The sequence below is a fragment of the Malaclemys terrapin genome, chromosome 2 (assembly GCF_027887155.1).
Source record: "Malaclemys terrapin pileata isolate rMalTer1 chromosome 2, rMalTer1.hap1, whole genome shotgun sequence".
NCBI classification, from domain to species: Eukaryota; Metazoa; Chordata; order Testudines; family Emydidae; genus Malaclemys; species Malaclemys terrapin.
In genome coordinates, this window is record NC_071506.1 from 73,337,275 (window position 1) to 73,360,542 (window position 23,268).

At 39.9% G+C, this 23,268-nt stretch overlaps 1 protein-coding gene across 1 annotated transcript in view; it reads left to right on the forward strand.

Annotated features, from left to right (window-relative positions):
- The window catches only part of LOC128831257 (ethanolaminephosphotransferase 1-like), a 79,906-nt gene that overhangs the window by 26,852 nt on the left and 29,786 nt on the right, over nt 1-23,268 (forward strand). Inside the window, exons 3-5 of the mRNA XM_054017571.1 lie at nt 2,086-2,194; nt 3,742-3,816; nt 9,909-10,177. Of these exons, the coding sequence (XP_053873546.1) occupies nt 2,086-2,194; nt 3,742-3,816; nt 9,909-10,177 (453 nt within the window). The remainder of the gene's footprint in view (nt 1-2,085; nt 2,195-3,741; nt 3,817-9,908; nt 10,178-23,268) is intronic.

Genomic DNA, 23,268 nt, shown 5'->3' on the forward strand with positions numbered 1-23,268 from the left:
AGTATGTAGTAGAAATTTCAGTAGAGTCCATTAGGATTGTTTGACTGGTTTCTGGTTGTTTCTACAGGAGCCAAGCCACAGAACCAGTAGACCTATAGACATTTTGCTCTGTTCCAAAACTTAGTTGGCCAACTAGGACAAGTGAGAACCAGATGAATATTTTAAGTACTGAATATTCTGAGTACTGAGAATAGGTTTGACTGCAGCTCCTCTCACTCAGCCCTACAAAATTTTACTCACTTGCTCACAAAGGGAGTAATTATTTTTTTCTAACAGCAAGTAAAATTGTATCTTAATGGTAAGGGTAAGTGAATAGATATTATCCTTAGCTGGTAAATTTTGCAAACCACCTTTATTTATTCAGATTATTTATTTTTGTGTTTTGTATCCATAGTAAATACAAGAACTGGGCTAGAAGCAATAATCTAGCAAATAATACTGAACCTACATCTCACAGTATGACATTTGACTTTGATGTGACCAGAAAGGTACATCACAGTAGAGAGATGAGAGAGAGTTTTAGGAATGTTATTAGAAATTAAACAAATTGCTTGAAATTTGTTTATTAAACACTGGGTAATAAAAACATGCCTTTGGAGGACAGAGATATCTCTTTCCTTTTGGTTCAGCTATCCTATACAATTTGCCATACTTATATATATTCATATACACAAGATACGAATAAATTCTGTATTTTTTGAATCCATGAAGCCAAAGAAACCCCACTGCGCTATATTTCCTCTCTTCCTTGTGCCCTAGAGCAGTTAAGAAAAAAAGTCTTGCAGAGCCAGTCAAGTAAAGAACAAAGTGTGATGGTCTATAAAAAATGTATGAATATGGATGCGTAGGAATTAGGTCTAGCTTTTCATGTGCCAGTTTAACCCTATTTATGGCGCATGTATCTGTGTATTCCAGAACAGAAAGGAAAGCATCCACTTGTCAGCTCACCCTGCGTTTATGCACACACTTTTACTGCATTATAAGAGACATGAGGAGAATCCAGCACTGAAGGAGAGATAGCTATAGAGCAAGGCAGACACATTCAGATCCCAAGAAGAGAAAGAAAACTACCTTATTGTAGCTGGTTTACGCGTTTATCTGAATATTAGCAGAGCAGCCAAGATATCCATGTAGGTAGGAGATTCATCTGGGAGTTCTGAGCATAACTATTTCTTAGGTACGGTATCATGTCTGATAGTATCACTGTATGTTACTTTCATTTATTACACATTTTTTGGATGTCATAAACATTCTTGGTTAGACATCTGTTCACTTTCCACTGATATCATGAAAAAACAGAAAGTGGAGGAAGACTGGCTTTATGCCATGATTTTACAATGTGCTAGGAGCATTTCTGTTATGCATGCGTCCATTGTAGACCCTTCCCATAATGAGACAGCATATGAAGAGGAGCCAAACTACAGCATATGTATGCAAGCCATCTTTATACCTTGAGGGAGGACTATGTGCAGAACATTTATATCCCAGGGGAGCAGAAAGATCTTTTTGCTTCAGGGAGTTCATTTTATAAGGGGTACCCCCCCTATAAAGTCATACTGTTTTGTGGGTGTGTCACATCTGAAAGTGTTTATTTATAGAAAAAAAGGGGTTGCAGAATTTCTGCCTGTAGAATTACTTATTACAGTATGGGAGTGGAGTCCTTTGTTACAGTGTTGCCTGGATGCTGAGTTACCACACTGTGGTACCTGCAGTCTTCTTGCTTTTCTAGTGTCTAAAAGCATGAGAAACTTTCAATGTAGCACTTGGGAGAACAAGGACCATAATTAAATATGTATATGCATGAAATAGAACATTTCTAAACTACATTATTTATTAAAAATGTCACTAAAAGATTTAGGCAAAAAAGACAATATTTAAGAAGAAAATTTCTTGCATATTTTCCAGAACTTTTTAATTTAAAAAATTGAGGAATCTTTAAAATTGTGAAATATTTGCTGATTTTGCACCTATAGAAACCCTTGATTTATTAACACATACTTCTCTTTATTACAAATGTTGTGACGTGTTCTGTTAAAATATGGCTTCTTAACATCAATGTGATTTTTCTTTTAAATATTTTTACAGATAGTGCCTCTGTGGATTGCTCCTAACTTGTTAACCTTCTCTGGATTTCTGATGATTTTAATTAATTATTTTCTGTTATCTTTTTATGACTGGGACTACACTGCATCAGGTAATTATCCATTTGGTTTTTAGAACTGTAGAGCTACTCAAACCACATTCCTGCAAGATACCTGCCTGCCTCCTCCCACACAAAGCCATATTGATTTCAGTGGGGCTCCATGGGGATGCAATGGGGCCTGCCTGCCCACATCTCATTGCAGGATCAGGACTGTGAATTGCAAAGACTCACAGAAGGTCATTTAGCTGAAATTTTACACTATGTTTGATCCTGTACCCATTAAAGTCAAAGCTCCCATTGAATTCAGTGGTGCAGGATCAGGCACTATCACAGGATTCTAATGCCATAGTCGTTCATAAATAAGATAATAAAAAAGAAAAACCCATGCCTTCCATAGAGTTTTTTCATTTACCTCAGAGACCATAATATCTAAGATCTGTGTCCAGACCAGTATTCATTTCCCTTCTTTTCTGATATCAAAATAAGTGACTTTCACCTCCAAATTCAAGTCTTTTTCAGGCCAAATACAAAACTACAGAAACGGATTCAAAACACCTCCAAATTTAGATCTACATTTTCTCAGGCTCCAAATCCAAATGTATCTGTATAATGGACTGAATTACTAATACCACTCACTCCGATTTCAAGGATGACGTCAACAATCACAATTTGTACTAATGGATTTTTGCCTGGGTCTGTAGACCAATTTGGGAAGAACAACATTTACCACACTGACCACAGAGCCATTTGCCTGCGTTGTGTTAAATGAGTTGCACATTATTTCTGTACCTGGTGCTGTGCTTCCCGCTGCACCAGCCAGACTGTAAGAAAACTGAAAAGGTTTGTATATATGAACATTTATTGTTGGGATACCCTCACTGGGTTATGTCTAATTTAGATTGCATGCTCTTTTGGGCAGGGACCTAATGCTCTAAATAAACAAGGATTAAAAAAAATAGCAGTTTTGTAGCCATCTTGTAGTTCTATACAATTCATATTTGTCCCCGGTTTAAATGCAAGAATATCAAGAATCACTGTATCAAGCATCTTTCCAAAAATCAAGAGAAACTATGTCTACTATATTCCCTCTAGCCTATGGGCAAAGTTTTCCTCTCTGATCTGTACAGTAAAACTGCACAAAGATCTCATTTATGTTACTAAGAACAATACGTTACTAAGAACTTAAAAATGACACAGTGCATTGCACAAATAGTAACTAATTAGTTGATGAGTGGTCTGCACAGAACCTGAATGAAGATTTTTGCCCTATTTTCATTACTTTCATACAATGTTGTAATCACTTCAGCTGCAATAATCTATTGTATATTTTTTCTCTTTTACAATATGAACGTACTTGTAAATACCCTGGGCCTCCATTATCCCACTAAATTCAGTGAAGTGTAATTAATATAGATTGCTGATGGTGCACATTGCTTCCAGTTCACAAAAATATCTTGTTATAATTCTTTTTCACATAATGGGGATATGCACATACACATATATACATCTGCTATTGCACACAAGACTTTTAGGTGGATTTCATTAGTTATAACCACTGTTATTCCTTCCCACCCCTCCACTCACCCCATATCTTGCAGGTGCCAGTCCTGGAATTGTTCCAACATGGGTATGGCTGTTTGGTGCTTGTACCACCTTTTGTGCTTATGCTTTAGGTAAAGTATGAAAAGAGGATTTGCATAACTCGTATCTACATATTGTTTTGTCCAGTATATTGTAATTAAAACACTAAAAGGTTGTGAATAAATTACTGGCCTATTCCCAAAGTACTGAAATACACCTCTACCCCAATATAACGCTGTCCTTGGGAGCCAAAAAATCTTACCGCGTTATGGGTGAAACCACGTTATATCGAACTTGCTTTGATCCGCCAGAGTGTGCAGCCCTGCCCTCCCCCCCCCCGGAGCACTGCTTTTCTGCGTTATATCCAAATTCGTATTATATTGGGTCGCGTTATATCGGGGTAGAGGTATATAGGTATTTGATAATGTGCTGAAAATGCTTAACACCCGTAGGATGTATTTTTAAACCAACATTCTGAAACTTTCCATATTGATAAACTGCAGCCTTGATAACTAGCTCATCTCCCTTACAAATGCAAGCACAATTTTTTTGCAGCATGACAACACCAAAACATATTCTTGGGAAATTGTCACTAAGTACTGACATTGCTGTCGGTGATACTGGCTACAGACCTCGGCTTTCATAAAAAAATAATTTCATTGTTACCTTTGGGTGTATTATTTTAGTGGGGCAAGATGTTTCAGAATGGGATAGCTTTGTCTTAAACATTTGCCCTTTCTTAAGAATGATTCATAGATTCCAAGGCCAGAAGGGATCACTGTGATCATCTAGTCTGACCTTCTGTATAACACACACCGTAAAACTTCCCCAAAATAATTCCTAGAGCAGATCTGTTAGAAAAACATGCAGCCTTGATTTTAAAATTGCCAGGTATGGAGAATCCACCAGGTCCCTTGATAAGTGGTTTCAGTGATTAATTACTCTCACTGTTAAAAATGTATGCCTTATTTCCAGTCTGAATTTGTCTAGGCTCAAGTTCCAGCCATTGGATTGTGTTATACCTCTCTCTGCTACATTGAAGAGACCATCATTAAATATTTGTTCCACACGTAAGTACTTACAGACTGGAATCAAGTCAGCCCTGGATCATCTCTTTATTAAACTAAATAGATTGAACTGTTTGAGCCTGTCATTATACGGCATGTTTTCTAATCCGTTATTCATTCTTGAGGCTCTTCTCTGAACCCTCTCCAATTTATCAGCATTCTTCTTGAATTGTAGACACCAGAACGGGACACAGCATTCCTGCAGCAGTCACACCAGTGCCAAACAGAGGTAAAAGATCCTCTCTATTCCTGATCAAGATTCCTCTGTATATGTATTCAAGGATTGCATTATGTTCAGCTGATTATTCACCACAGCCCCCAAATCCTTTTCAGAGTCACTGCTTCCCAGGACAGAGTCCCCCATCCTGTAAATATAGTCTGTGTTCTTTGTTTCTAGCTGTGTACACTTACATTTAGCCATATTAAAACACATATTGTTTCCTTTTACCAAGTGATCCAGATTGCTCTGAATCAGTGACCTGTCCTCTTCATTATTTACCACCCCACCCCCCAATTTGTATGTCATTTGCAAGCCTAATCAGTGATGATTTTTTGTTTTTTTCCAGGTCATTAATATATTATGTAGCATAGGGCCAAGAACTGATCTCTGTGGGACACCACTAGAAACATACCTGTTCAATGATGATCCCTCATTTACAAGTATATTTTGAGTCCTATCAGTTAGTCAGCTTTTAATTCATTTAATGTGTACCATGTTAATTTTATATTATTCTAAGTTTTTAATCAAAATGTTATGAGGTACCAAATCAAATGCCTTACAGAAGTATATTACATCAACATTATTACTTTTGTCAACCAAATTTGCAATTTCATCAAAAAAGATATCCAGTTAGTTTGGCGGAATCTCTTTTCCATAAACCCATGTTTTTTGGCATTAATTATATTACCCTCTTTTAGTTCTTTATTAATTGAGTCCTGTATCAGATGCTCTGTTATCTTGGCCAGGATCAGACTGACAGGCCTATAATTACCCTGGATATCCCATTTATCCTTTTTAAATATTGACACAACATTAACTTGTGTCCAGTCTTCTGGAATTTTTCCAGTTTTCCAAGACTTCTTGAAGAACATTAATGGTCCATGAGTTCCTCAGCCAACTCTTTTAAAATTCTTGGATGCAAGTTTTCCAGATCTGCTGATTTAAAAAATGTCTATCTTTAATAGTTGCTGTTTTACATCCTCCTGAGATACAAGTGGAATGGAAAGAGTGTGGTCATAGGATATGATTATGTCATCTGTTTTTTCCCAAATACAGAAAAGAAATATTTATTGAACACTTCTGCCTTTTCTGGATTATTATTTATAATTATGCCATTTTCATCTAGTAATGCACTAATACCATTGTTGAGATTATTTTTGTTCCTAGTATCTTTAAAAATCTCCTTCTTATTGTCCTTAGCTCTGCTGGCAATAAATTTCTCCTTGTGCCCTTTTGCTTCCCTTGTCAATTTTCTACAATTCCTAGCTTCTGATTTATATTCATTATTATTAACTTCCTTTCTTCCATTTGTTATATATATATAAATAAACTCACAATTTCCAATCATCATTCACATTTTTCTGATTAAATTCTTCTTCCCAGTTGATTTGGCTCATAACTGTTTTCAGCTTTGTGAAATTGGCCCTTTTAAAGCGCCAAGTGTGTATCTCTCTTGTTTGGACTTTTTTCTGTTTGCACATTATAAATATTATCAAATCATGATCACTTGTACCTAAATTACAATTAATTTTTAGTTCTGTGATCAGTTCCCCGTTATCTGTCAAGCCAAGATCTAATATAGAATCTCTCCGTGTTGGACGCAACACTTTTTGGTTAGGAAATTGTCATCTAAAATATTTGGAAATTCCAAGGATCTTTTAGTTCTGGGAGCATGATACCTCCAATATAGGTCACTCAAAATGACGTCCCTTATGATCACACAGTTTTTTTTCCTACACATCATAAATAGGTGTGTAAGGAGGTGATCGTTCTGTTCCCTGTGTCATTTTGTGGTCTGCAGAAGACACATACTAATACTGCATCTTATGCTTTATCTGTTAGGACATTGATCCTTAGGCATTCAAGATCATTTTCTTCTGAGGTATCAATGAATTGGAAACAGGTAATGCCATTTTTGACAGAGTGCTATCCCTCCTCCCCTTTTGTCATCTCAATCCTTCCTAAATAGGTTATAACCATTGATTTTAATATTCCAGTAGTGTGAATCACCCCCACCAGATTTCTGTAATAGCAACTACATCAAATTTATGAGCAATTCCAATTTCTCTTGTTTGTTATTCTGGCTTTTAGCATTGGTATCTAGGCAATTAAAGAATTTCTTCTCTTCATGTCCTTGGCTTCCTTGATTAATTTTGTTCGCAACATTTCAATTTTGCACAGAGTGTTCATATCTACCCTATTTTTATCTTACACTGTTATTATTAGTTTAACGCCCTCCTGACTACTCTAGACAGGCTTTCCTCGAGAAGATTGACCATGAACATCAGACAGTCCTGTCCGCATGCATACTAGCGATGGTTCTTATGGAAATCTTTGGTGCTTAACCACTGACTCTATAAGAAGCTCCCAGGCACTCACAACTACAGAAACTAGGGGAAATAAAAGACACAGAGCAGTTTTGTCTACGCTGCAACTCCCTTGATCCTCCAGTGTCTGTCCAGAAAGACAATATGACCATTATAGGTCTGGTCTGAGGTGCATTTAATGATTCAGTTTAATCTAGGATTTCCCTTTTTGCTGCCTTTTCTGCTCATGCAGGGCTGGCGCTTCCACTAGGCGACCCTAGGCGGTCGCCTAGAGCAGCAGGATGTGGGGGGCGGCATTTCGCTGCCCTCTGCGGAATTTTGGCAGCGAGGGGCTTCTTCTGCTCCGAGTCGTTGGTGGAAATTCAGCAGCGGGCCCTTCACTCACTCCGGAACCCGCTGCCGAAGTGCCCCGAAGACCCGGAGTGGAAGGATCCCCACCACCAAGAACGCAGCTTCAGAGGAGGAGCTGCTGCCAATTACTGTGGAGGAGCGCTGCCGCCTAGGGCGGCAAAAACCCTGGCGCTGCTCCTGTGCTCATGGCAACATTCTAACCATGTTCTGACCTTTCAGTTTCATATTAATGTTTTACACCAGATTAGATTTGTGTATGTCTCTGTGTATGCCTCAGTATTTCTACTCTATTGCTGAAATTTGTGCTAAGATTATATACTGACCAGGATTTCTGTAGCTCTATAGCACAATACATGATTGGCATGATCATTTCTGGAAGTTGATGATCAGGTAGCTTTGGCTAATAATCCTGACCAATCATCATCACTGCTAGAAGTGTTTTATTTCATAACGATCATTCTTTGCACAGCCTTAATGAATTTAATGAAATGATCATCTGAGTATGTCACCAAATCATTTCCCTGCCATTACAGGGACCTCAGGCACTGATGCATCCTATGTGTGCCTGTGACACATGATAGTTGGGTCTTTTCAGGGCTATAATACTTCGGTCTAATTCTGGTTGTTGGGCTCAATTCAGGGGTAATTGATGTGGGGTTTAGTGGCCTGTGATATATGGATGGGCAGACTGGATTATCTGGTGGTCCCTTCCGGCCTTAAATGCTATGACTTTGTAATATACAGCTGGGAGGTGTCATCCACCAACATGAGACAAAAAAGCAGGTCACTTAGGCCTGGTCATTTGGCTTCAAGACATTTAAGATCTCATGAGGTTATTTGAGGGAAACAGTCTCTCTCCTGTGTCCTGATCCAAGTTCTCTCTTGAATAACACCACAAATGAACTGAAAATGTCTATAGATATGAACATAAGATACTGGTATGTATAAATCAGCAACTAGACTTGACAATATATGATCAAGAGAAACATTATTTATTCTTTTTATAGGATGCTACTAGGATTCAGCCAGCAAATAGCCATCCGAATCCTCGCAAGTGTTAAGTAAATAAATAACCCAACCTACCCCTTCATCCCAAATATTTTCATGAGTATTTAACTCTAACTCAGAGACTTTAACACCCACAAAAAAATCTTTCCCCCAGAATTAAAGAAAGTAAACGGATTAGTCTATCTGCACATTAGAATAATCAGGTTAGATTTGTAAAATTCTGTAGATCGGGGTGGGCAAATTACAGCCCGTGGGGTGGATCCAACCCGTCAGGGCTTTGCATCTGGCCCACAGGATTGCCACCCCCATGGCGCCGCAGGGTTAAGACAGGCTCCCTGCCTGCCCGGGCCCCGTGCCACTCCCAGAAGCAGCTAGCACCACATCCCTGTGGGCCCTGGGGGAGGGAGGGCAGAGGGCTCCATGTGCTGCCCTCGCCTGCGGGCACCGCCCCCCTCAGCTCCCATTGGCTGGGAATGGGAAAACGCGGCCAGTGGGAGCTTTGGGGGAGGTACCCACAGGCGAGGGCAGCACGCAGAGCTCTCTGCCCCTTCTCCCCCAGGGGTTGCAGGGACATGGGCTGGCCACTTCCAGGAGTGGTGCGGGACCAGAGTAGGCAGGGAGCCTGCCTTAGCCCCGCTGCGCGCTGCTGCCACTCTGGAGCTGCTCAAGGTAAGTGGCTCCAGGCTGGAGCCCGCCTCCCAAACTCCTCCTGCACCCCACACCCCAACCCTCTGCCTTGAGCCCCCTGCCACACCCCACACCTCTTCTGCACCCCAACCCCCTGCCCCAGCCCTACATTCAGGGTCCTGCATGCAATTTCCCCACCCAGATGTGGCTCTCGGGCCAGAAAGTTTGCCTACCCCGGTGTAGAACATAATTATTTAGGGTTATTTATTCCCCTCTGTTAGGAATGTTTTCCTGCAGGACTTGGGTCTATAGTGCTTTGATGGAATATCAGGGAGGCCATTGGAAGACAGGGTAATGAATGCAAGTGTCTATTGGCAAAGCTTGTGAGGAAGAAGAATTGTAACAGAAAAATATTTAGATGAGGGCAGAAGTCAATGCTATATGGGCAGGCCTAAAGTTTTGATGGAGCAGAACTCCATTTGTTCTTGGTCTATGAGTACATTTCCCCCATGTTATTACATACAGTAGTATGAAATCTATCTAACAAAATTATATTTCTTTTGTTTTTGCTCCCCCACTTCTAGACTCTATAGATGGGAAGCATGCTCGAAGGACTCAGTCCAGTAGCCCTTTGGGGGAGTTATTTGACCATGGGCTAGATAGCTGGGCTACCTCCATCTTCATCCTCTCTTATTTTTCTATCTGCTCACGTGATAATGGAAAGACTGGGATTTCTGTACACACAATGTATATATCTTTAAGCATTGTCTTGCTTAACTTTATGTTTTCACATTGGGAAAAATATAACACAGGAGTTCTCTTTCTTCCTTGGGGATATGATCTAAGCCAAGTGGTAAGTATTTATGATTCTTGTTTTTAAAACTATGTTACTGTTAAGTATTAAAGGAAAGAGAAAAATATTGCTCAGGGCAAATGAACTTGGCCAAGAAATTGAATAAGAAATACCATAATCCTAGAAGTATTGCAGAAATATTTGTGCATTTGAAGGGAAAGGGCATGCTGAAACAAATCATCAATGTTATAGTTTCATTACCTTATCAGAAAAATATGCCTGCAGCAAGTATAAAAATCAGATGACATAAATGAGAATGTAATTTAGCTAGATTTGATTTGTGACATTTAGATAACAGTAGTTTTAGTGAAACTGTAAGCATAGCAGTTGCTTCATCAGAAGACTCTGGTGCACTGTATGAATTAGTACATATGGCATTTATTAAAATGCCATAATCATTGCTCTGAGCCCCCAGTGCCCTCACTTCCACTGCTCCGTCAAACCTTACATAAAATGCAGGGATATAAATGACACTATTTGCACAATGATCATATGGTGTTCCCAAGTGATTTTACCCATGCAAAAGTTCAAAGTCAAGTACCTTTACTTAGAATTCATCCTCCTGAATTTATTTTCTCAATCTCAGTTATCTTCTGGTGGCTTACTAACCAGACTCCAGGAGGAGCTCTTTCAGAAACCAGATCCTAGGCAGGATCTTGATGACCAGTTGTACTGCCGTCACACTTTAGGACTTCCCATAAAGGTTCATTCTGCATGGCAGGTACAGCTGGGTGAAGACAATCAATTTTTAAAGCTCAAATTATTAATATGAATATTCACAGAAAGCTGTTCATCATTGATCCAGTGTTGAAAATTCAGAGAGATGTCCTCTATTCATAAAGCTCTATTAGGGAGGAAAACACAGGACTGGGAACCAGCTGCTCTGGATGGTACATCTGGCTGTGGCACCAACTTCCTATGTGACCTTGGGGAAAACACCGCTCTATGCCTAAGTTTCCTCATCTGTAAAATAAAGATGATGAAACTTCCTTATCTCATAGTTGTGCTGTGAGGCTTAATTCAATGGTGCTTGTGAAGAGCTTTGATGAACTCAGGTGGAAGGCGTTAACAAAATGCAGACTACTCTTACTTCCATTTTCCATTGACTTATTCCACAAGCCACTGTATTTGTTTTTATACCTCGTTTCTAGTAACATCCGTAATGACCCACTCACAGTCAGAGTGATAAGCAAATAAACTTAAATATCTATTAATTACATGAAGAGGTGGAGAGGGTATTAAGGCAAGGGCTTTATATATAGGGCCCAGATCCACAAAGGTACTTAGGCATTCTGACACTGAGTGTCATGGCGCCTAACTTTTGAGCATCTAGAAAAATCACAGGAACAAAATTGTGATCCACAAAACCTAGGCATCTAGACAATGAATGGGGGGAAGAGAGGCACCTTACAGTATGATCCACAAAGCCAGCACACTGGGGGGGCGGGGGAGGGGGAAAGAGCTGTCTAAGCTAGTCAATAGGAAATGTTGACAAGAAAGGTGTGTGGTAAGCCCTGCCCTTCTTATGGAGATAGGCACCTAAGTCTGGGCTGCAGGAAGGCACCTGCCTTTGCATGCAAGTCACGAACTAGGGGAGATAGGTGTTCGGCTGCCTAAATTGTGTGCAGGGCCTGAAACAAAAGAGAAGAGGACCTCCCTTATAACCTTTAGCCCAGTGGGCAGGGTACTCTCCCATTTGAACAGGGATCAGCCACCTCTCAGGTGAGTGCCTTAACCACTAGGCTATAGAATCATTCCAGCTCTGTCACTAGCCCAATTAATATTTACTTATTCAATTAAAGGAGAACAACTTCAATAGGAGAGACTGATGGAGCCTCACATCAGACTACTCCGTAGCCCAATGTTTAGGACACGCCCCTGAGAGAGGGCTAATTCCTATTCAACTCCCTTCTCTCCCTCAGGAGGAAGAGGGACTTGAACCAGGGGTCTCCCACATTCTGGGTGAGTACCCTATCCCCTCCCAACACAGCTGTTTTGTGTGAACTCTCCTGAGGGTCGCTATCCCGTAGGCTGTCTCTCAGCACATTCAGATGCAAAAACACAGGCAACGAGTGAGTTTAGGTGCCTACAGGGTTAGGCAGCAGCTGAGCAGAGTTTCATGGATCGTAGTTATGTCTAAAAACAGGACCCAAGTATCTTTGTGGCTCACACCCTAGGTGTCCTTACTTCAGCAACTAGTGCTTGGCATTGAAGTAATGCTCATTATGCACTGATTGAAGCTTGGGAAGGGGGAGTCTGATCCAGTTCCTGTATTGGCTCTGCCACTAATTCACTGGGTTAAATTTAGTGAAGTTACTTAAGGCCCAATTCTACCACCAATACTCCGTACAGTACTTTAGTAGTACCTTATTGTACTAAAACCCCGTTGTAGCAAAAGGCATTTCTCACAGATTAAGGTGCTACACAAGGCAAATAAGGGTAGTAGAACCAGGCTCTTCATCTCTTTATGCTTCTGTTTTCCCATGTGTAAAATGGAGGCAATACTTATCGATGTTTGTAAGTCACTTTGGAACCTTAGATGAAAGGTTCTGTTTAAAGCAAGCACGTCATTATTACCTCCAGCAGCACAGAAGAAGACTCCTCTAACTTCATTCAATGGCAGAGTTACACTATTACACCACTACTTCAAGCACAGAGATGATCCAGTCCCCCTTACAAATGTGCCTCCTTTTTAAATAGGTTGCCAAACCTCCAGAATTGTCCTGGAGTCTCCAGGGATTAAAGATTAATCTTTAATTAAAGTTTATGTCATGTGATGAAACCTCCAGGAATACATCCAACCAAAATTGGTGACCCTATTTTTAAATTGATGGTAGCCAATCACTCAGGGCCACATTTTCAGCATAGTGTGCTGCATATATTAACTAGAATTGTATGAGAGCAGCAGTTGTGTAAGCTCAATGACAACTTAACCCTCATTGTGTAGTTTACAAGATGATGATGATGATGACTCAGCTTCATTCTATGCAGTGACAGACTATCCTCTGTAATTGCCTCTATCTTAATTAGAAAATAAAATAGCTGTGGTTCATCATGAAAAAGTCATGAGACAGAGAAATTCTTGTAATTTATTCAGATCACTTATTTGCCACTGCATAACTCATCAGAATTAGTAATGTAATTACAGTGTTTTGGGTGTAATTGGTGTTCCAATTAGCTTTGTTAGAGCTAGCCATTCATAGGAGGCCATGATACGTAAACTTGAAAATTAGGTGTAAAGTTTCTGAAGGATAGGTGATCAAAGACATCTACGTTTATAGAGTCATAGAAATGTAGGGCTGGAAGGGACCTTGAGAGGTCATTAAGTCCAGCCCCCTACTCTGAGGCATAATCAAGTAAATGTAGACCATTCCTGACAGCTGTTTCCAACCTGTTCATAAAAACCTCCTACGATGGGGATTTCACAGCCTCCCTTGGACACCTATTACAGACATTAACTGCCCTTATAGTATTTCCTAATATCTAACCCTAAATCTCCCTTGTTATAGATTAAGTCCATTAGTTCTTGTGCTACCTTCAGTAGACATGGAGAACAACTGATCAATCCTTAATATTTTTGTTAATTAAAACCATCCAGTATCAAGAAGGATGCTGCCTTAATGATGTTTGTTTCTCCAATAAACACAAGCTCTTAGTCCTATGCAGAGTCAAAAAGGCAGACAGAGGAGGAGCCTCTTTACATTACACTGGTGCAAGACACAATTTTGGTCCCAGTGGACAAGGATTCGCGTAAACAGTATTAGAAACCCCATCAGGAGAGAGGTGAAGGAATGGCCATCGTTAGAGCTGGTTTAAAAATGCCGGTTACTTTTCACAGGAAATTTCTATAGATTTAAACATTTCCATTTATTTGTAATTTCGTATGGAAAAAACACTGGATATGTTTGATTAAAAGAAAAAAAGTTTTTAAAAAATATTTAAAAAAAATATTGAAAAATGTTACTGAAAAGTTAACTTTTTAAAAGAAACTGCCCCATTAATTTATACTGAAAAACTTGTTGGTTTCTGGTTTTTGGGTGACAAAATGGGAAATTTTGATCAAAATAAGTTTCATTCTGGTCAAAAAATTATAATTGAAAAAGAGATTATGAAAAAATTTGGACTAGCTCTAACCATGACCCTGCTGTGGCTCTAAGCCAGCTCCAACAGCTAGTGTGAAGTGGTAGCAAAGAATTTATTGCTTCTTATTGCTACTGTGTGCAGTCCCAGAAACTTTATGCTTATCAGAAGCACTATGGGAAATTTTTCTTTAATAAAGTGGCAGGTTAAATCCTACCAGATAAATTACAAATGTTGGTAATAACTGGAGTGATTTAGGTGTATAGGCTGTGTCCCTACTTCTCACTCACTATTGCCAGTTCAAAAGAGGAAACAAAGCTAAAAATAAAAGGAAAAAATAAACAGCAGTTGTGAGAAGGAGCCTTTCAGTCTGAGCAGTGAACCACCAGAAAAGCCCAGATAGTGTGTATTCACTGAAAAGATGGTAGTGGCATTACTATTTCAATGTTAAGAGTTGAACTCAGATAGCTATTTCAGATAAAAAGAAAATTACACTTCTAACCCGAATAGTTATACCAGTTAAAAACCAAAAACAAACAAACCACCTGTTTGTGGACCAGGCCCTACTGAACCAGTGTGTGACCAATCACAAACAACTAACACCGCTTGAAATTAATTTAAGTGAATATCACATGTTCAAATTCACATGAACATCAAGAATATTTTTATGTGCAATTGCATAGAAAACTTTGAAATTTTGTAGAATGGCTTCAAAAGAAAACCTGTAAACAGTCACATTTTGTTGGAAAGTCATTTTCTCCAAATATTTTTCTCGCCTCTACTAAGTATTAAAATAGAATTAATGTTAAGGGTTGATTTACTACATTGAGAGGCACACCCCAGTAGGGTTCTGTACAGCCTCTATTCTGCAAATGGGTTTGTCTAGATGGAGAGCTCATGCACGGCAAGCTGGGGTGTACATTTACAGTGCCCCAGGCTGATGCACACTGACTGACTGTGGACTCCATGACTGTGCACTAACAGTTCCCAAGTGCGATTCATAGAATCATAGGGTTTGAAGGGACCACAGGCGTCATCTAGTAGTCTAACCCTCTGCCAGATGCAGGATTTGTTATCTAAGCCATCCAAGACAGATGGCTATCCAGCCTCTTTTTGAAAACTTCTAGTGAAGGAGCTTCCACAACCTCCCTAGGCAGTCTGTTCTACTGTTCTTACAATTAGGAAGTTTTTCCTGAGATTTAATCTAAATCTGCTATGCTACAGTTTGAACCCATTGCCTCTGGTCCTGCCCTCTATCACAAGAGAGAACAACTTTTCTCCATCTTTTTTATGGCAGCCTTTCAAGTATTTGAAAACCTCTATCATGTCCCCCCTTAATCTTCTCTTTTCCAAACTAAACATACCCAGTTCCTTCAGCCTTCCATCCCTTTGATCATCTTTGTTGCTCACCTCTGGATCCTTTCCAGTTTCTCCACATCCTTTCTATACATTGGTGACCAAAATTAGACACAGTACTCCAGCTGAGGCCTAACCAGTGCTGAATAGAGCGGTACTATCACCTCCCATGACTTGCATGCCGTGCCTCTGTTAAGGCAACCTAAAATTGCATTTGCTTTTTTTGCAACAGCATCACATTGCTTACTCATGTTGAGGTTGTGATTCACCACAACTCCCAGATCCTTTTCAGCAGTGCTGCTGCCAAGTCAGTTATCGCCCATTCTGTATTTGCACATTTCGTTTTTCTTCCCTAAGTATAACACCTTCTATTTGTCTTTGTTGAATTTCATTTTCTTGTCTATAGCCTAGTTCTCCTATTTATCAAGATCCCTCTGAATTTTAGCTCTATCCTCCAAAGTGTTGACAACCCCACCTAGCTTTGTATCATCTGCAAATTTGATCAGTATGCTCTTTATTCCTACATTCAAGCCATTAATAAAGATGTTAAAAAACACTGAACCCATAACAGATCTCTGTGGAACCCCACTTGAGAGTTCCCACCAATCTGACATAATTCCATTAATGGCCACTCTTTGTTTGTGGTTGTTTAACCAATTATGTATCCACTTAATGGTAGTTCCACAAAGCCCACATTTCTCCAGCTTAGTTATCAGAATGCATGTGGGACTGTGTCAAAAGTCTTGCTGAAGTCCAGGTATATTATGTCCACCACATTCCCCCTATCCATCAAAGAAGGAAATCAAGATGGTTTGGCATGATTTGTTCTTAGTAAATCCATGCTGTCTGCTGGTGATTTACCCCCATCATCCTCCAAGTATTCACAAACTGAATGTTTTATATATTGCTCTAGTTAGTAGCTTCCCAGGCATCAAAGTCAGGCTGATAGGTCTATAGTTCCCCAGCTACTCCTTTCCCCCCTTTTAAAAGATGTTAGCCCTTCTCCAGTCTTCTAGGGCCTTTCCTGTCATCCATGAGTTTGCAAATATTATGCCAGTGGCTCCGAGAGTTCTTCAGCTAATTCCTTCTGCACCCTGGGTGAATCGCATCAGGCCCTGCGGACTTGAATTCATTCAGATTAATCAGAAGATTGCTGATGTGTTCTTTGCTTATCCTGATCTGCATCCCTTCCTCTTTATTGTCTATGGTAACTTCGCTAGTCGTCTGGTCATGTTATTTTTTGTGTGAAGACTGATGCAAAGTAGGCATTATGCAGCTCTGCCTTCCTATCATCTTTGGTTACCGGCTCACCTTCTCCATTGAGCAGTGGACCCACATTATCCTTGATCTTTCTATTTGGTCTGACATCTTTGAAGAACCCCTTCCTGTTATCTTTAACATTTCTTGCCAGCTGTAACTCATTCTTTGCATTGGCTTTCCTGAGTTTGTCCCTATATGCTCACGCTATTCCCATGTATACTTCCTTGGTGATGTGCCCCTCCTTTCATTTCCTGTATGTATCCCTTTTGGTTTTTAGGTAGCTCTTCTGATCTTCCCTCTGCATCAGAGTAGCTTAATATTGATCCTCTAGTATTATATCTTTTAGGAACTGCCAACCCCTCTCGACTCCTTTTCTTCCTAATTGGCTTTTCCATGGGACTTTGCCCATTGTTGTTTGGTTGAATCCGCCTTTCTGAAGTCTAGGATCCTTGTTTTGCTGTTCTCATGTCCTCCTTTCCATAGAATCAGATCATGATCACTTCCCTCCCAAGTTCCCAACCACCTTCACATTCTCAGTTAATTTATCCCTGTTGTGTTACCCGCACACTCTAGGGCACACACCTTTACCCAGTTCGTAGGGGTCAAGGCATAACCCAGTTAATTTAGGGACCTTCCACCTTTTCCCAGATTCTAGGGCTCTGGGCAAAAGGCATACACCCTTACCCCATTTGTAGGCCTCAAGGTCACCCAGACCCAATTCTGAGGGCTCAGGGAGTAATCTGATTCATTTAAGTACCCCCCTTACCCAGTTCCTAGGGCTCAGGGCATACTCTTCTGCGGGTCTGCAGGGCCTTTTATCAGTGAAAGAGCCTTACACAGTAATGTCCTTAACTTCTATTTATTAACAGTTACCAAAACAGAATGCACACACTAAGCATACAATGCTCACCACTCCCAATAAAGCAGATGAACTTTTCCTGATGGCCAGTCAAGATCAGATCATCCAGTGACTCCAGCTTCTGCATGATGTAGTTGGCAGGGTGTTGAGGTCTGGCAGCTCTGATCTTGGGCTGTGTCCTGGAGTTAGGTTCCAAAGAACTTCTTTTTGGACTGAAGTTTATATAATGAAACTTGAGTCCTGCTTAGCTGTACCTTAACCAATCATTTTACTAAAGTACTACAAAATAATTCTTTGACCAATCCTAACATATTGCAAGACAATTCTTTACCCAGTCATACCCCGCCACCTTAGTTGATTTAAATCTTGCAAAATTAGTTATGCAACAGACAGTAATAATCAAAGAACCAAACAGAAACCCTACAGATAAAACATAAGGAAGTAGGGACCATAAAGGCAAAACAATAAAGAAGTAGAGATTTCACAACCACAACTGTTGATAAGTGATTCCTTGCCAGACAGAATGCTACCAAAGAAAGATCTTAAGATGTTTAAAGAAAACTGTTTCTTTATCTGGTGGTGGGTGGGTACTATTAGTACAGGAGCGCCTTCTTAACAGCCTGATATTTAATTGTTTTAATGTAATTTAGATGGAATGTGAGGATGTGACTTTCTGCTTCTTGGCTCATGGCTGCTGGTGTCCTAATGTGACTGCAGAAAAAGGCCTCAGACCTTACAGTTGGTCAAGATCAGAATGGAGCCCATGAATCAGAAAGTTGTCCCCCACACATGCTAAGAATTTGCAGGACATATTATGTTTTGCTGTAATAGTCTTCCAACAGATATCAGAGAAGTTAAAATCCCCCATTAATATTAGTTCATGTGTGTTAGCCAATCTTGTGATCTGCTTGTAGAATGACTCATCCACTTTCTGTTCCTGATTTGGTGGTCTATAATAGACTCCCACGATAACATCACTACTGTTCTTTCCCCTTTTTATCCTCATCTAGAGACTCTCAGTAGAGCTATCACACACTTCCTCTTGGGCCTTGGACCAAGTATATACATTCTTGACGTACAGCGCAACACCTCCTCCTTTTTTCCCATACCTATCCTTTCGTAACAGTCTGTACCGCTCAATGCTGGTACTCCAATCATGGGAGTTGTCCCATCAAGACTCTGTAATGCCAATTAAGTCATTTTCTTTGTATACCATTACTTCCAGTTCATCCTGCTTGTTCCCAATACTCATTATGTTTGTATATAGGCATCGAAGATATTTTGCAGCCTGCCCTGTTGCTTTTCTTCTTGCCTTTTTAATGTAGTTGTGTTTTCTAGTCCCTTCTCCAGAAATTAACCTCTTCCCCTTGTCTTCATTATTTGAGCCTATCTGTGCATTGGCCGGATTTTTGTCACCATCCCTCATAGGACCTAGTTTAAACTCTCCTTATCAGGTTAGCCAGACCATGTCCAAAGATGCTCTTCCCAATATTTGATAGATGGAGCCCATGCCAGCACAGTAATCCCCTTTCCTGGAACATGAACTCCTTGTTTAAGCAGCCAAGCTCTCTCGCCAATACCACCTGCGTAGCCACACCTTTACTTCCATGATTTAACAGTCCTTGCCCAGATCTTCTCCTTCAACAAGGAGGATGGATGAGACACCACTTGCACCCCAAACTCTTTTATCTTTCTTCCCAGAACCATGTAGTCTGCAGTGATCTGCTCAAGGTCATTCTTGGCAGTATCATTGGTGTCCAGATGGATAAGTAGGAAGGGGTAGTGGACCGAGGAATTGATGAGTCTCAGTCACATCCTGAATTCTAGCTCCAGGCAAGCAGCACACTTCTCAGAATTCCCAGTCTGGACAGCAGATGGATACCTCTCCCCCTTAGGAGGGAGTTCTGACCACCACTATCCTTCTCCTCCTCTTGGAAGTGGGGGTCGTAGAACCCCCATCTCTAGGACAATACATTCCATGCCTTCTGGTTGACACGGTCTCCTGATCCCTTCCCTCAGATGACACTTCCAAGGCATTCTCAGCAGTAGTACCGGTGCAGAGAGCCTGAAAGCAGTTGCTTACTTCTATCTGTGTTGGGGGTATATTGGTTCTCCTCCTCTTGGAAGTGGGGGTCGTCTGCTCAAATCTAAATGCATAGCAAGCTTCTTTGAGACTTATTTTTTTTTACATATTACTTAACTGCCTGTCACCAATTCTCTACCTGTTTCTATATGTAACAATTTATTGCACATAATGTCATCATGTTAAAATTAAAAAAAAAAAAAAAAATCTGAAAAAATTCACATCAGGCTAAGTTTGGCACCTATTCAAACCAGACCCAGAAGATTGCTCAGCTGTTTACTTTATTTTATAGAGTGACATTTATGTAATGTTTATTTTGGGAGCAGAAAACTAATCTTCCTTTGTAAATGATTTTTTATTTGTTCATATTCTCTAGAAGTTCATGTATTAAGAGTGAGCATAAAATTAATTGTAATGTTTATAATACAAATTTATTTAATGCTATTCTGTTATCCCAGTGAAACTGAAAGTATAAAACTTTAATTTTGACAACTTTTTGCAATAAAAATGAATGCTGTGATTTTTGGTGCATTGTAGAGACTTTAAAGGAATGGTCAGGAGTTTCACATAACTCTAAATTTAAGCAGAACTAGGGGAAAATTATGAGAAACTTTTTGCCAGTTTTTTGTGGGTATAGCAGACCCAGTCTTACATGTGTGCTTGTATGTGAAATATATACATGGAGAAATGAGGCCAAAACATTGCATATATCAGCATTCAAAAACTTCAGTCACAAAATTCCTTTTTGTGAAGCTCCAGAAATCTGGAAGAGACAGTGCTTCTCAAAAAAATCACATAGTGATAAATTACAAGCCAGGAGTTTTTATTCCACCTTTGCCACTTACCAGCATTAATAAGAGGTTGTACTTATACAGAATTTTACAAATATTAAGTATCATTACCCCCATTTTATAGCTGGAAAACTGAGATTAAATTACTGTAATTGCCATAACCATGATTATATAGCAAGTCAGTATTTAAACTAGGATTAGACCTGACATATCCTGACTCCAAGCCTGGTGCCTACTCTACTATACCACAGAGCCCAGAAGCAAATAGCTTTTCATATCCTAAGTTTTCAAATCTTCAAAATTGGAATCAATGGTACATACTTGTGGGTATGGACATCTTAAACACGACATATTTTCCGATTTTTGTCTGTGTTAGGTGTTGTTGTTGTCTTTTACAAATGAAACTCAGAGACTAAATGATTTGATGGTAAGGCACTGGATTCTAGTGGATTAGTGGGAGAAGACCTGGGTTGTATTCATGGTTCTGACACTGACTTTCTGTGTGAATTTAGGCATGTCATTTAACATGGCCTTCTCAGTTTCTCCATCTGCATAAAAGGAGATAATACTATAAAGTACTATATATGTGCAAAGTATTATTAAGGCCAGTCATTGCCAGATGTAGAAGTAGAACTCCTGTCTCTCAGCCCTCTTTTAAATTCAGTTGATAATGTAACGTTTGGGAATATTACCATGCAATTTTTATTTATTTATTTATTTTTACCAAAAGCAACTTTTTAAATGTTCACAAACATTACGATTGTGCAAAATATTTTGCACAAATTTGTCAAAAAAATCCAATTTTGCAAGAATGTAGTGAACTCAAATCCATATTTTTTTTTAATTTGTTTTACTTTTGCACAGTTCTACTTTCAAGATAAATGGACATGCGTAAGGTTTCTAAGCTCTGCTTTTGATTTAACTTTTCAAATTTTATAATGTGATAGGCTTCTGGAGTGAAATCCTGCCCCACAGAATACAATGGGATTTTTTTGCAATTGATTTAAATGGATCCAGGATCTCACGTATTTTTTTTTCAATATTTAAAAATCTGCCACTCCAGAAGTTTGAAAAACACTCTTTTGTGCATCGTCTACAGCATCTGTAAAATAACAAGCAGTGCGCTTGATCCTGTGAGTAGAGCTGGTTGGGAATTTTTTAACTAGCCATGTTTTCTGTTGAAAAATGCTGATTTGTCAAAAACAAAAAAATCATTTGTGAAATGAGATTAGGATTTGATTAATCTCCCAACTTGAAAAAAAATCACCTCATCTGATGTCAGTGTCTCCCCGCCCCCCAAATCTAACTGCCTTCTAACTCCCTCCTCCCATTTCTCACACTGGTTCAGGGTCCCAGCCTCCCCCACCCCAAATCCCAGCCCCAATCTCCTTGTCCTACCTAGTACAGCCTCCCCTACCTCACAGCTTCCAGTCTCCAGTAACAGTCACTGGTTTCTTCCCCTGCCCCACCCCGCCAGTCTCAGTTTCACCAGACTCCTCGTTCCGGTTTACTTCTTTCCTTCTCCCCTAGTCCGTTTTTTGCCCACTCTGCATTCAGCTCCAACAACTTCCTCCTCCATGCCTGCATGCCAACAGAGGGGTCATTGAGAGCACAGGAGAGACAGGCTTTCAATTCCTGTGCCCGGCCCCATCCTGGTACAGAGCAGCTGAAAGTATCTGTTTCAAGGAAAGTCCAGCTTTGCCCCGTAGTCCTTGCTAGAGCATCCTGGGTTGCTTTCCGTGAATGGTGCATGGGCAATGGAGTTGGTAAGAAATTTTTCTGATGGAACAGTTTTCTGTTGGAAAATGCTGATGCTTCAAAATTGAAACATTCTGGAGGAACGTCTCGATTTCAACAAATTTCTGACAGATGCCTGGCAGGTTTCCAACAGAAACCTTCCTGGTTTCCGGCCTGCCTCCCTCCCTGGCTACTCAATAGCCTTCAATGTGGCAGCCTGCCAAATTTGGGCAGATTTACACCGAAATGGTAAAAGGCACATCCCTGGCACAAATGCCACCTTACTGTAAAAAATTCAAGTCCCTGCTGCAAAGCATGGAGGTGCTAGAGCTTTTTAAAGAAAACATCACCAGAATTTTACATGAGCACATTAACGTATTTTTCCCTAGACTCATTCTTAGACACAACTACATTGTTTTGGTTGAAATTTTCCAGAATAATTCAGCCTGAGGCAGACACCCAGCATGTAAAATTTCAGCCTGAACTGTTAAAGGTTGGCAACTGAGAACCGAGTCTTATAATGGGAAGTATTAGGCAACCTTAATAATAGGTGGCACTACCAGTCCTGCCTACAGTATCCTGACTGGAGGTTCTTTTATTCTTCTACATTAAATACTGTATGTCCACCGTATGCCCTTAAAATGACAGGAAACCTTAGTCAGTTTTGGGCCTTCAAATACTAATAGGCGGTGATGTGAAGATTATTATGATACAATGACTACAATGTGCAATAAAATAGAGCTAAAACAACAAGAATGTGTGTAAGTGGGGGTGGGAGAGGGAGATTAATTAATTAACTTTAATTAGAATATCCAAATTACACGTACATCACTGTTATAACTAGAGTAACTTAACCCACATAGGGTAAAGTTTTCAGTGCAGTGCCTAATGACTTAAGTGGTTACTCCTTCTATTGTTAATAAAG